The 13459-nt window shown below is 38.7% G+C and overlaps 1 protein-coding gene across 6 annotated transcripts; it reads right to left on the bottom strand.

Annotated features, from left to right (window-relative positions):
- Positions 1 to 2553: 2553 nt before the first annotated feature.
- On the bottom strand, positions 2554 to 12557 carry LOC104243295 (uncharacterized). 6 transcript variants are annotated; one of them, XR_011403460.1, is made up of 6 exons: positions 11710 to 12554; positions 8903 to 9666; positions 8165 to 8403; positions 7225 to 7373; positions 3324 to 3450; positions 2554 to 2878 (listed from the first exon to the last, which is right to left on the bottom strand). XR_011403460.1 is itself a non-coding variant. In XM_070162306.1 (6 exons), the coding sequence occupies exons 2-5, from the start codon at positions 9073 to 9075 to the stop codon at positions 3821 to 3823; spliced, it is 798 nt and encodes a 265-aa protein (XP_070018407.1). In that variant the 5' UTR covers positions 9076 to 9666; positions 11710 to 12522; the 3' UTR covers positions 3326 to 3450; positions 3782 to 3820. The 6 variants fall into 6 exon arrangements, 4 of the variants coding, with proteins under 4 accessions (XP_070018407.1, XP_070018406.1, XP_070018408.1 ...); XM_070162306.1 differs by lacking the exon at positions 2554 to 2878 and adding an exon at positions 3782 to 4057 and having other exon boundaries at positions 3326 to 3450; positions 11710 to 12522; XR_011403459.1 differs by lacking the exons at positions 2554 to 2878; positions 3324 to 3450 and adding exons at positions 3932 to 4057; positions 4251 to 4794 and having other exon boundaries at positions 11710 to 12557.
- Between the last annotated feature and the right edge of the window lie 902 nt (positions 12558 to 13459).

Genomic DNA, 13459 nt, shown 5'->3' with positions numbered 1-13459 from the left:
GAACCCTCTAACTATTCATACTTACGAGTATTTGGGTGTCCAGCTTATTATCACGTTAATGAAGGAAAGCTTGAACCAAGGGCTAAGAAGGCCATATTCGTAGGGTATGTGGATGGAGTAAAAGGGTACAAACTTTGGTGTTTGTCTTTACTCAAATTTATAGTTAGTAGAGATGTCACCTTTGATGAATCCTCTATACTTGATCCCCGTAAAGTTTCCGTGGAGTTTTCAGGAAACAAGAACGACGAGCAGGTGGAGCTTCCGGTGGAGCTTGCCAAGGAAAAGGATCAAGAGACTCAGGTTAAAGATGAGTCAGAAGATGTAGACCTTGAAGAACTTGCTGTCAATGAACCATACACAATTGCAAAGGGGAGGGAGAAGAGGCAGACATGAGAACCGGAATGCCTTATAGATCAAGCAAACTTGATTGCATATGCGTTCGTAGCTGCACAAGAAGAGATTAAGGATCTGGAGCCCTCCTCGTATATTGAAGCAACTTCTTGCAAGGATGTTGTACAATGGCGGTTAGCCATGACTGAAGAGATGGAGTCTCTTCACAAGAATCAGACATGGGTCTTAGTGAAAAGACAAAAGGGGAAGAGGACAGTTGGATGCAAGTGGGTCTACCGAAAGAAAGAGGGAATTCCTGAAGTGGAAGATGCTAGGTTCAAGGCGAGATTGGTTGCAAAAGGATTCAGTCAGAAGGAGGGAATTGACTACAATGAAATTTTCTCTCCAGTCGTGAAGCATAGCTCAATTCGCGTGCTACTAGCATTGGTTGCCCAATTTGACTTGGAGCTTCAACAGCTTGATGTCAAAACTGCTTTCTTACACGGTGATCTAGAAGAGACAATCTATATGGATCAGCCTGAAGGTTTCCTAGCTGAGGGAAAAGAAGATCACGTATGCCAACTAAAGAAGTCTTTGTATGGTTTGAAGCAATCCCCTAGACAGTGGTACAAGAGGTTTGATGCATTCATGACTACACATGAATTCTCAATGAGTGCATTTGATAGTTGTGTGTATCACAAGAAGATGTCTGGTAACTCAATGATTTATTTACCGTTGTATGTTGATGATATGCTTATTGCTGCTAACAACATTACAGAGATAAATGCTTTGAAGAAACTGTTGAGTAAGGAATTTGACATGAAGAATTTAGGAGCAGCAAAGAAAATCCTTGGTATGGAGATTTCAAGAGAAGACGGTGTTGTACATCTTTCTCGGAAGAGGTACATTGAAAGGGTTCTCGAGAGATTCAACATGCATACGTGCAAGCCTGTAAGTACACCATTAGCTCTTCATTTTAAACTTTCAGATTTACAAATGCCTCAGTCCGAGGATGAGGTGGAGCATATGTCAAAGATTCTTTATGTCAGTGCAATTGGTAGCATTATGTATGCTATGATATGCACACGTCCAGATATTGCTCAATCTGTAAGTGTGGTAAGTAGATACATGTCCAGCCCAGGAAAGAGGTATTGGGAAGCTGTCAAGTGGATATTGAGATATCTCAAAGGAGCTTCTAGTGTTGGTCTGACCTTTCAAAAAAGTGGTGGAGGTATTTCAATTCTCGGTTATGTAGATTCTGACTATGCAGGAGATCTTGACAGAAGAAGGTCCACAACTGGATACATCTTTACCCTCGTTGGCAGTGTCGTTAGTTGGAAGTCGACTCTGCAGTCGATTGCCGCTTTGTCTACGACAGAAGCAGAATATATGGCAGCAGCGGAGGCGGTGAAGGAAGCTATCTGGTTGAAAGGTTTAGTAGCAGAATTGAGTTTGGTTCAGCTGGAATCAACTCTTAGATGTGATAGTCAGAGTGTTATTCATCTAATGAAAAATCAGAGATTTCATGAGCGCACTAAATACATTGATGTCAGATTTCATTTTATTCGAGATGTTGTTGAAGAGGGAACTATCAAGGTCGTGAAGGTTATCACAGACGATAATGTTGCAGATATGTTGACCAAGATAGTCTCACTCGCTAAGTTTGCACACTGCAAGGACTTGGCGGGGGTATGCATCAACTGATGCAACTCCGAAAAGAATAGTTGTTAGGTGGAGGTGATATGTTCAACAATGGTTTGATTCTTCTTGTTTCTTACAACGGGGTTGCCCAGTAAGCTTAGAAGTTTTGGCCAGAGTTGTTCACACGCACACTCGAAACGCAAACCAAGGTGGAGATTGAAGGTGTTGGTTTATGTTTAATCAACAATAACATGCCAATTGGAAGAGTTGGTGGAAAGAGTTGGTGTGGATGCTAGGAGGAAGCTTCCTCCTTTGATGTCACTCATGACATCAAGAGGAGGTAGTTTGATGTCACCAATGACATCAAGAGGTTGGTGACATCAAGAGGAGATCTTTACCTCTATAAATAGATGCACTCCTTCATTTGTAGAAATCATCCCAAAAATAATACAACAAATTGTAGTGAGTAGAGAGTTAAGGGAGAAATTCTCTTAAGTGTAATTGGGAACTCTCCCCTTCCTTTGTTAATATTAAAAATGCAACTGTTCTCTGGTGGACGTAGGATTATTTTGATCCGAACCACGTTAAATTGTTCTTTCTTTTACGTTTCCGCTAACATATACAAAATAGACTGTCAATATACAAAATATATACTAAATAGACTGTCACTATACAAAAAATATATAAAATATACCGTCACTATAGAAAAAAAGACTGTTACTATACAAAAAATATACAAAATAAGTCGTGGCAAAAAAGGGTTACTCTATTGCGCCATGTAGGGGTCGAACCTGCGACATTCTGCTTACGAAACAACACTCTATCCACTGAGCTACAGGCGCTTGTGTTGTCATGCTCATTCTTTTCTGCTACTAAATGCAATATGTTTGGGCCGAAGGGCCATATTCTGTAAGTGGGACAAAACATGGGTTATTAAAATTTTAAGGGGCTATAGAAGGTAGTTTTCTCGATAAATAAAGAGAAAACTACCTTCTATAGAGGGAGAAATTCAAAAATAGCCAGATTTACAAGTGATCATTCAAAAATAGCCACAGTTTCAAAAGTAAACGAAATTTAGCCATTTTTCATGTAAATCTGAACGAAAACACTGTTCAGAATCCGAAAAAATATTCCAGCATAGTATACTGGAGTTCCAGTATAATATACCGATCCAGCATAATATACTGGAGTTTGGAGCACTGGTGCTCCAGTCTCCAGTATATTATACTGAAGCTAGTAAAGTATACCGGCTGGCAGTGTTTTCGGCGGACAGAAAAACGCCCCTATGACAGCATGCATGGTGCGTATGCTTGCTAACACAATAGCTATGATTATTGGAAAGCAAAACTTACCAATCAACAGGAAATGTACATTTGAAAATTTTCTCTTTCCTGGTAATGACTGAAGACCTCTACTAGCTACAACAAACTCTTGGAATCAAAGTCTAGGCAACTCACATTTTGAAGCAAAGTCCTTTTGCTGCAAGAAATAAAGCCACAACCAAATGAAGGCGAGAGAGATGGTCAGATTACAAACAGTATCTGTAAAGATGGTGGTTTGTCCTGTGAATTAATAATGTAAACGCTCAATCGATGTGCTTACAAACAAGGACTTAATTATGCCCCCTGTAACGCACAATGGTAAAAGGTAGCACTTCCTCCTAGTATTTTTATCCGAGGAAGTAGCAACATGAATGAGTTGGAGGTAGGCAACCACAACCAGATTAGGAGCCCAATCCAACAAAAATACTCTCATGGAAAAAGGGAAAATTATTCCTCGACGAATAACCAATTAAGGTACATTGACATACAGTAGCACCTCAAGCGAAGGTCTTCTCATCTTGTAGCAGTTACAGTGACTGAAATATGACATTCCCAGATTCAGACTCAAAACTTTCCTCCAGTTCTTGTTTTCCCAGCAGTCTAGAGGAGGGCATAAATTTCGTGTCATCAGGACAGTCATATGATTTAAGCTCCAGAGAAGTCACAGAAAAGTGGCTGTCAAGTGCAGATATGGTTCTATTTATGAATTCTTGCCGAGATATATAATCCTTCATGCGGCAGATAAAGTCTGAATGGTCTCTTGCCTGAATAACCAGTAGGCAAACTCTCCATCAGAGACTAAAGCAAGCAAATTACTAATGTTCAATGCAAAAGTAACTTGTACAAATAAAAAAGTAGTGAAGTATCTCATGAGCCAAAATGGCATATTGTCAAGTATGAAGTAACAAATGAGAGTAAAATAGGAACAAGGCTTCAGCGTGAGAATATTTAACTCACTAGAAGTTCACACATAAAGACACCCTTCAAGCCAAAGAACATAGGTGTAATTATCATGCTGCAGTCTTGCTCAGCTATAAGTTGGTCATGACATGCATAATTCCATGGAGAAACCATAGCAAGACTTCACCATGAGAATATTTTATACTCAACTTGAAGTTCAAGCATAAAAGATCCCTTCAAACCAAAGAACTTAGGCGTAATTATCATGTTGCAGTCTCTCTCAGCTATAAGACTTCCATGGCATGCATAATTCGACTGAAAAACACTAGTAAATACTAAGAAGTTCAAGTTCGCAAAGCCATCTAAAAAGCATGTGGAGGCATTAAAGTGAAATAAGCTGGAAAAGTACTATAAGCAGAAATGAGAGCAGGGTTGAGAGACATCAAATGACAGAGTTAGAGTACAGTAAGGAAGCTCATGAAAGAAACAACTTTTTGTTACTTCGATACTCTGTGGAATACTTTACCAAAGAAAGCACCGGCTGTCGCTAGGATTGGGAATATGTTACGTCCTTTCGAAGAGGTGAAAGCAAGAGCATGATCTGGATGTTGGAGAATGTTCAGACACATCAGATTGCGTTGACTACCATTTCTGAAAAAATGACTGATCAAGATTGAACTGGGAATAGGTTTTATCACCAGTTGCTGATACTCGACTAAATGTTCTCTACGTCCAGAAGTCGAGACAGTGGCTTAGAAGGCCTCCAGGGACGAATCTGGCTAGAAACCTTCAAGCCACAGAATACTCAGGCTCCTAGTGAGTTAACAGTGTTAGAGCCTAGAGTGAATGCACCATAGAGATGACCAGGAGGCTCCAAACATAACAGGCAAACAAGAGCTCCTCCATATTTACTTTAGCTACTAGAGCCTCAAAAGGCATTGTTTAGACACGGCGTTCCATAAGATAAAATCATGGATAGCTTTAGTTATCTTGCACATAAGGAACTCATCAACTTCCCAATCGAGACCTTGGTACAGGCACAAGTAGGCTCTGACCCCAGTGGATCTCATATAATAAGTAGAAGTTATCTTCCTGTTTTCCCTTAATAATATTTGTTACAATTATATGATTATACTTTAGATTGAGTTAAGTGGATTTATAAAAAATTCTTATTTAAATGACATTCAGACATTTAGAATTTACGAAAAAGAATACAGATAAATGTAAGTTTTCCAACTTAACACTGAAGAAAATAATTGTGAGAATTATTAGCCAAAGATTATATCACTTGAATATCAGAAAGAAAAATAGGACAAGCACTCCAGGAGAGGGAGTAAATGAATCAGTGATAAGCACAAATGGATCCCAACTACTGTGGATCTCATCTAGTTGATAAGTTATGAATAACACGTCAATAAATAAGTTTACTAGTTTAGTTTGCTAAAAAAGATATAATGGTACTACGATGTAGCAGCTGAGGAAGATATTTACATCTAAGAGAAAAGTCTAATGTGAAAAATAAGAAAAAGGAAGGAATACTTTGATAACTTGTTTATTCAATATATACTAGAACCCTATTTGTAGGTGTCAGACTCAACATATATAAAGATTTGTCAATGTGTGAGAATATCCAACTAAAGAACTTAATTCTTTCAAAATTCTAATTCTAACACTCTAACACTGGCACTTAACATTCTCACATGCCCGCTAAGGTTGAAAACCAATTTGAGTTTATTTATCGTCAAAAACATAAAAAGATTCAATAGGCATCACAAAACTTGCTGAAAATAGTCAGAAAAAGTTTGGTCACTTGGAATTTATTGAAAAAGTGGCTGTTGGAAAATGACCCGAAAGAGGTGATATCGCCAGGAACTATCGCTAGAAAAGAGAGCACGGTGCAGTCAAGGCAGGGAGCCTGGAACAGAATGTTTTGGTCCCATAGCATGTCCATCACATGCTCCCCCTCCAGTACCAAACACAGAGCATGCGGCGCATGCTCATCGCGAGGGAGGTCTGGGTTCAGCTCATCACAACAGCATGCAGTTATTGGAACTTGGATTCCTGGTATGGACATGACTCCAGGGGAAAATTCAGAATAATGAAATAGTTGGGTTCTTGATTGCCCACGTGAGCACTTGAAAAGAGGATAGTTTCATATGTGGACCTTAAGCAAGAGGTTAGTTAAGAGGACACGAGTGTATTTTACACTCAAGATTATGATATATTAGGTGATATGCAGGCAGGAAATTAGAAGACTACAAAGGCGTAAAAGACAAACTTGGAAATTTCATATGTGAGTAAATGACGATGCATGTACCACAGACTTCAACATTGTGGCTGCTTGCAATCTGAGATTAACTAGCTTTACCTTTTCAGCCAAGCCAACTACCAAGTATACTTGATAGTAAACAACTTCTTAGGCTCACTGCCACAAGTCCACAACCATAGTTTCAGGGATGATTTGTTCAGAACACATGAAAGAGCCTTTCAGTAAATTTATCTTAAAACCACATTGGGACAGCCCTTAACAGTGACATGAGCCAATTTTTGCAGATTTTCCGAAGTAATTAATCCCAGTACCCATTCCTCAAGCCAAGTGAAACAGAGAAGACTACCCATGCTTCATCTTTTCACCATGATGTCAGCACCAACTTAGAGGTCTTCACACCATCAGCTTAGAAGAGTATGCATGCAGTGCAAGCACCACCACGACTATTTTCTATATGAAAATGCTTTATCTATTCTCTGTACCTAAATGTACTATATATTAGAGGGAAGAGAAAAATATGTACGATTATGAAATTATTCAATAATAATGTAATTCTATTAATTACATAGTTGTTCCATATGTTGCAGTGTACGAGAATGAAATTTTGCATCGATCTTGAACACGATTAAGTTTATTCTGCCAACAACTTAAATCGGTGTTTCCAGAAACAGAGTGTTCAAAAATCAGCTGCGTCAAGTTCATAAAAAAAGGCTCACAAGACTATTTACCAAGCAGAACAAAGAACTTGAAAATTTTGCAAACCTGTCGATAGTCAGGAGCTCGTTTTGGAAGTTTGAGATAAGCCATGTTCATCATCTCATAATCCCAAAGAAAGGATGTATGATGGATCCAACGGCCTTTTATGATAGATTGAGCATTTCCCCCAAACTTGCGGTTGCCAAAAACGTAGTCTGTGATCATGTAAAAAACAATATGAAGTCGGATGTCTTAGAAAGCTGGTGAGCAAGACATAAAACAAGGATTCCTCAAGTCATATCTCCGTGTGAGCAAAAGAGAAAGAACAAAAAATAAAGGACAAAACAAGCAGTCAGACGGATATCAAGACAGGGCAAGAGAATGGGGGGAGATAGTATTCACAATTCTTTTAAGGCCAAGTAACACAATGTACATAGAAATGGGAACCAACTGCACAGAGAAGAAAGAATACAATATTGCTAACAAGAAGAAATAAGAAAACAGAAAAGGAAGCATCCAATCCAATGAATGGCACTTTTCTTGTCAGGAAGTTAGTTAGAAAGTGTGTGAACCTTATCTACCACAAATAATTAAATCCACATAAAAGGAAGCTCCCTTGATGAGTGCAACGTAATAGCATTGTTAGTCTGACACTCAACCTTGGTTTTTAGCACAAGTACATGCAAAAATACATTGTCAGCCAATTGAAACTTCTAATTCTGTTTTTTGATTAGTCAAATAAATTTCAACAATATCAAATTAACTCAGTGTCACAAATATATAGATAGAGAAATATATAGTGCAAAAATACCATACAGCAAGTATAAGCAAGTATTTCCTCCATAACAAAGTTTAAAAGCAAGTCCCTTTTTTTGACATAAAAGCAAGGTTACACTTTTTTTTGAGAGATGGGGGGGGGGGGGTTGGTTCTTGAAGAAAACCTGCAGCTCTTCCTGCAAAAAGCTGGACAGTCAACAATGAAAATAATCCTGGAGCAGAAAAGTACCATTTTCACGAAGAGAGAAATCCCCAACTCCTTGAAACACCTTGCTATAGAGTTGGCTGCTCCATGACATGATGGGCCTAGGATATGGTTGTACAGTAGGGACAGCATCCTTATTGCATATGAAGGAGATGAAAATTGTCCTGTGATCGACTATTACAGTGCCTCCTCCAGTAAACCTCTTTACTACTGGAATCTTGTCTTGCAAAACAGAACCGATTTCAAGAAGTTCAGCTGGTTTTCTGTGACAATGGTTAATGTTGTTATACAATTAACTCAATTAGAGACATAAAACAAAAAATGTCCTATCATTACGGCCATGGCATACATCAAGTACTCATAACTTCTTGCATCAATTGTAAGCTGATAGATCAGAACTTGCACAACAGCAGTGCAGTTAATACTGATAGCTTAGCTCCAAAGAATATACAGCCTAAACAATATCAAAAAGTGGAAAAACTGGCCTCATTATCAGTGTATTTATGACACAGATATGTTAAATTGCTTTAGGTTCGTATTTTTCGAATCCCCTTCCTGACTCCACCATTTCCCACAAGCACTATATAGTTTAAAGATGGTGAAAGATTAATTAGTGAAGCAGAAGGAAAGTGCAAATCCAATCGTCAAAACAAGTTGTATAATGAACCCGCCAATAAAAACAATCAAGAAACAATTCTAGCAAAAGTACTACTATGGAAAAAAAGAGTCATACCATAAAAAGGGTGAAAATTGATAGCTCACCCTGAAATACCCATGACAATTGTGGGTTCATTGGTTCCATCATTTACAATACACCAGTTTTGAGGTGAAGTCCTGAGTAACCGTTCCTCCAAATGCAATTGCTGCAGAATTGGCACTCCCTTAAATTTAACAACATTCATCAATGGCAGCCACCCCACATTTCCTGAACTCATCGCAACTAAAACAATCTGTACGCTAACAGCTGAACTGGGTCTTTGACTCTTTTCCCAATTTCACGAGAAAACCTACAATTGTGTACTTTCTCGACAATTTCAAGGATCAATGTCATCCACGAGTGTCACCACAGACCCACTCAAGGAATTCATAAATCTCCCTCTTCTTCTCTTTTCAAAGACCAACCTCCTCTCTCTATCTCGCACTTCTTCTTCGCCCGAAAACACGTGTCCAAAACTATTATTTCACCTAAAATGACCAGTAATTGATTTCGAGCTATAAGGTGGGGAAGCAATAGTTGAGGTAGATATGATCAACGGGCAGAGGGAGGTGATGCGATCTAGCTTTGTTAGAGGAGTTGGGAAATAAAGGAGCAGCCAAAGACAGGAACCTAGAAAAGAATAGAAGCAAGTACTATAACAAAAGATTCGACAGTCTTAACTAGACTGATAGACTCGATACTACTGTACAAGACTAAAAATTTTAAAAACATAAAATAGATTGAAAATGAAAAGTTTCCTCAAACAGCTCGTTCATGCAATGGTCCTGAGGTATCTCTCATGCTAGAGCTGTAGTAAATGAATCCATACCTGAATGATAAAAATAAGACCAAATAGATTAGCGACTCGAGACACTAAGTGAGACCACAACACCTCCTATTGGACACATGCAAGACATGATTGGGCTATTTTTGAAAACTCAACATGGATGACTACTCAGATACACACTCCCAATAATCATGGCCCAAAAAATTAATTTGCAGAAATAACCCATTGAAAATTGGACATGGAAGAAAGCTTTGGAAAAAAAATGCAACTAGTTTAGAAAAACTATATTTTTTTGTCTTTTTTTTGTTTTAAGAATGATGAAAAATGTAAAATCTTTTTGGATTTCTTTTACTCTTTTTTTTTTTTTGGATTTTTGGAAAATGATGGGAAAGTGCAAAATCTTTTTTTTTTTTTGGATTTTTCGTTTTCATTTTTTTTTTTTTTTGATTTTTGAAAAAGTTGTGAAAGAAAAATATAACTGGGCCCTACTTGCTACATTTTTTACCCTTCTTTCCCAAGCATCGGTCCGCCAATCTTTTTACCCTCAAATATGCAACATGTATCACATAGGGATGATTGAATGTCTTTTTGGGCCACCGGCCCCTTTTGACAAAATTTGGATAGGCTTCATACAAAGGGACACAGTACCTAAGACCGAGCCCTACTAAGTCTAAATGACATTATGCAAATAAAAATGTCTTAAAGGCTGACCTAAGTTTGGGTTTCACTAACAAAGCAATTCGGGGGAGCGTATGGTCGATGGTGGCTGCTCAAGCTTTCCACCCACTTCATATGTCCGACAGCCCCCCTCCTAAATTAAGGGTGACTCAACAAAGAATTCGTGCACGCGACGCGTACTCCGAAACTTGTTGCAGAACGAAGACCCATGGTTATGCAAATGATGACAGCTTATAAAGCAGTAACACATTAAGAAAAACGATAAACCAATAACCAACAAAACAAGGAAATAAGACAAACAAAGCAAATAAACAAAGCAAATAAAGAAAACAAACACCTCAACCGAATATCCTAAAAGCCAACAAGATCAAGTACCAGCTCGAACCTGCAACTCCCCAGCAGAGTCGCCAGAGATGTCACACCCCTTTTTTAACCACTTCACTTAACCCTCTTAAATTAATAAAAAGGAATTTAGTAAAGCTTAAAGGATTTTTCAATTTTGAAAGTGACAAAAGATAGTGTTCAAAAGGATTAACTCAGAGTCGCCACCTGACATTTGATTTTAGTGTGTCAGATCAGTGTTTTTCTAAAAATAATTTTTCCTTTTAAAACACTTGAGACTACAAAACTAAGTCTGCACCAGAGATTCGGGTAAGGGGGTTCATTTGACTCGGGGAGAAGGTGTTAGGCACTCCCCAAGTCCCGTGACTAGTACGGTTGCATACTTGATCTAGTCGGCTTTTAAAATATTCAATTGAGGTAGAAAACACATGGAAAGAAAAATAAACACACAAGAGGCTCGAGGTTGTTCCTACCTAAATAAAAGAAAAAGAAAAATGAAAATAAAATAAAAATACTACAAGTTTCTACTTTTGGCATCCATTTACAAATACCTCGGGGCATACCCCGAATAAAAATATACACAAATCATTCGGGGCATCCCCGGATAATAAACTAAAAGAAACGACCTCTCGCCTCGATACTAAGAAAATCCTATGGCTTGCCTACCCAAGTAATGACGGCCTAAACATACTTCTACCCGGAAAGTTAATAAAACAAGAATAAAAGAACAATATGATTATCTTGAACCTGAATTTTCTTTTAATTTTTTTTTTTTTACCCCGCAACCCAAACAATGAAATCAATTCAGAATAAGTTTTCAAGTTGGAACCTCTCCCTTCATTAAAGCTAAATCACATTCGGTTGAATCAGTAACATAAAAACACCACAAAGAAAGACATTCTTATTGTCACTTTCACGTCATTAGCAAATCTAACCATCAAACTCAAGAAAATTTATCAAAGGATCAAAAGATATCACAAACAAACGTGGAAACCATCTGAATCAACCATCCAAACACATATGTGACAAAAATCAAGAGGTAAGATATTAAAGATAGAAGTGGACCTTTAAATGGTTTTCAATAGCAGAACTTCCTTCAACAGCCTTACACTCGATCCAGCGAGGAGAAAAAAGAAAGAATCCGTCAACGGGAACTCCACGGAGTAACAATCAGCAAAAAAGATCGAACGACGGAACAGAAACCGGAATTTCACCTCGAATTCACAAAACTTTCGACCTCTTATTTTCGATTTCTGCCTTCTCTAGTTACTTTTTAATTGTTCTATGATTGTTCAAAGAGACGGGGAAATAAGAAGAAGAAAAGGCGATAAGATCCGAAACTGAAGCCTTTAATTAATGTTTCTATATCCCTCTGTTCGTTCACTTCACTTCAGGGATTGGAGACGATGGCTTTTGGTGGTGCCGCTGTTTTGAAGGTGTCAAGAAGAAGGGATGTCCGATGGTGTGAGGTGAAGAAGAAGAGCGGCGATGGGGGTGGTCCGGCGGCTGGAAACGGCTGAAGCTGCTTGGTGAAGAAAGGAGTTTCGTTGCTTCAACTGGTCTCAGGTCTGCCGCCGCTATTTCGAAGAAGAAGGGATCGTTTGGTGTTCTGCGGCGGCTTGTTGTGGAGTTCCGGCGGGTTTTGGTTGAGCAGCCGGCGGCAGCGATTCTGGTTGATGGAAGGTTGGTCGCTGGTTGTTGTTGGTGAGGGAGATGGAGATGGTGGTGTTGAGACGAGGAAGATGCAGTGGCGATGGTGTTTTGAGTCTAGGGTTCTGCTAGAGTCTTTGTTGTTGTCTCCACCAAGAAGAAGCTAGGGCAACGGCTGTCTCTTTTTTAGGTTCAAAAATCTGATGGTCCTTTTGTTGCTATAGCCAGTTTTCGGACTGGTCAATCAAAAATAGCTACCGTTTATGAAATCAATGAAAAATAGCCACTATTTGCTGCAACAGAGACCGGTCCCGTATAATATACGGGAGTTCGGGTGCATCTGTGTACGAACTCCAGCATATTATGCTGGACCGGTACACTTTGCTGACTCATGTATAATATACGGGAGATTGGAGCACTGGTGCTCCAAACTCCAGTATATTATACTGGACATTTATACTTGCTGGAACTCCCGTATATTTTACTGGAGTTTGCTGGAACTCTAGCATATTATACGGGAGTTCCAGCATAGTTATCCTGGAACTCCCGTATAATATGCTGGAGTTCAAGCATACTTATGCTGGAACTCCAGTAAAATATACGGGCGTATTTTCCGGGTTTTGAACAGTATTTTCGCTCAGATTCATCTTTACATGAATAATGGCTAAATTTCGATTACTTTTGAAATTGTAGCTATTTTTGAATGACCAGTTGTAAATCTGACTATTTTTAAATTTCTCCCCCTTTTGTTGGGGGTATGGGCTTATGAGTCAGAGAAAAAGAAATTGGACCTTAATATTGGTCTACAACAACAACAACAACCACCCAGTATAATCCCACTTAGTGGGGTCTGGAGAGGGTACCACCCAGTATAATCCCACTTAGTGGGGTCTGGAGAGGGTAGTGTGTACGCAGACCTTACCCCTACCCTGAGGTAGAGAGGTTGTTTCCAAATAGACCCCGGCATCCTTCCCTCCAAGAACTTCTCACCTTGCTCTTGGGAGACTCGAACTCACAACCTCTTGGTTGGAAGTGGAGGTTGCTTACCATCAGAGCAACTCCTCTTGTCTAAAAGAAATAAATGTCCAAATCTTATTTAAATTTCTTTTAATATAAGATAATATATTACATAATACAAAAATTAATCTAATTAATTGAACTAAAT

The sequence above is a fragment of the Nicotiana sylvestris genome, chromosome 11 (genome assembly GCF_000393655.2).
Source record: "Nicotiana sylvestris chromosome 11, ASM39365v2, whole genome shotgun sequence".
NCBI classification, from domain to species: domain Eukaryota; kingdom Viridiplantae; phylum Streptophyta; class Magnoliopsida; order Solanales; family Solanaceae; genus Nicotiana; species Nicotiana sylvestris.
This window is presented reverse-complemented; position numbering and strand designations above follow the sequence as displayed.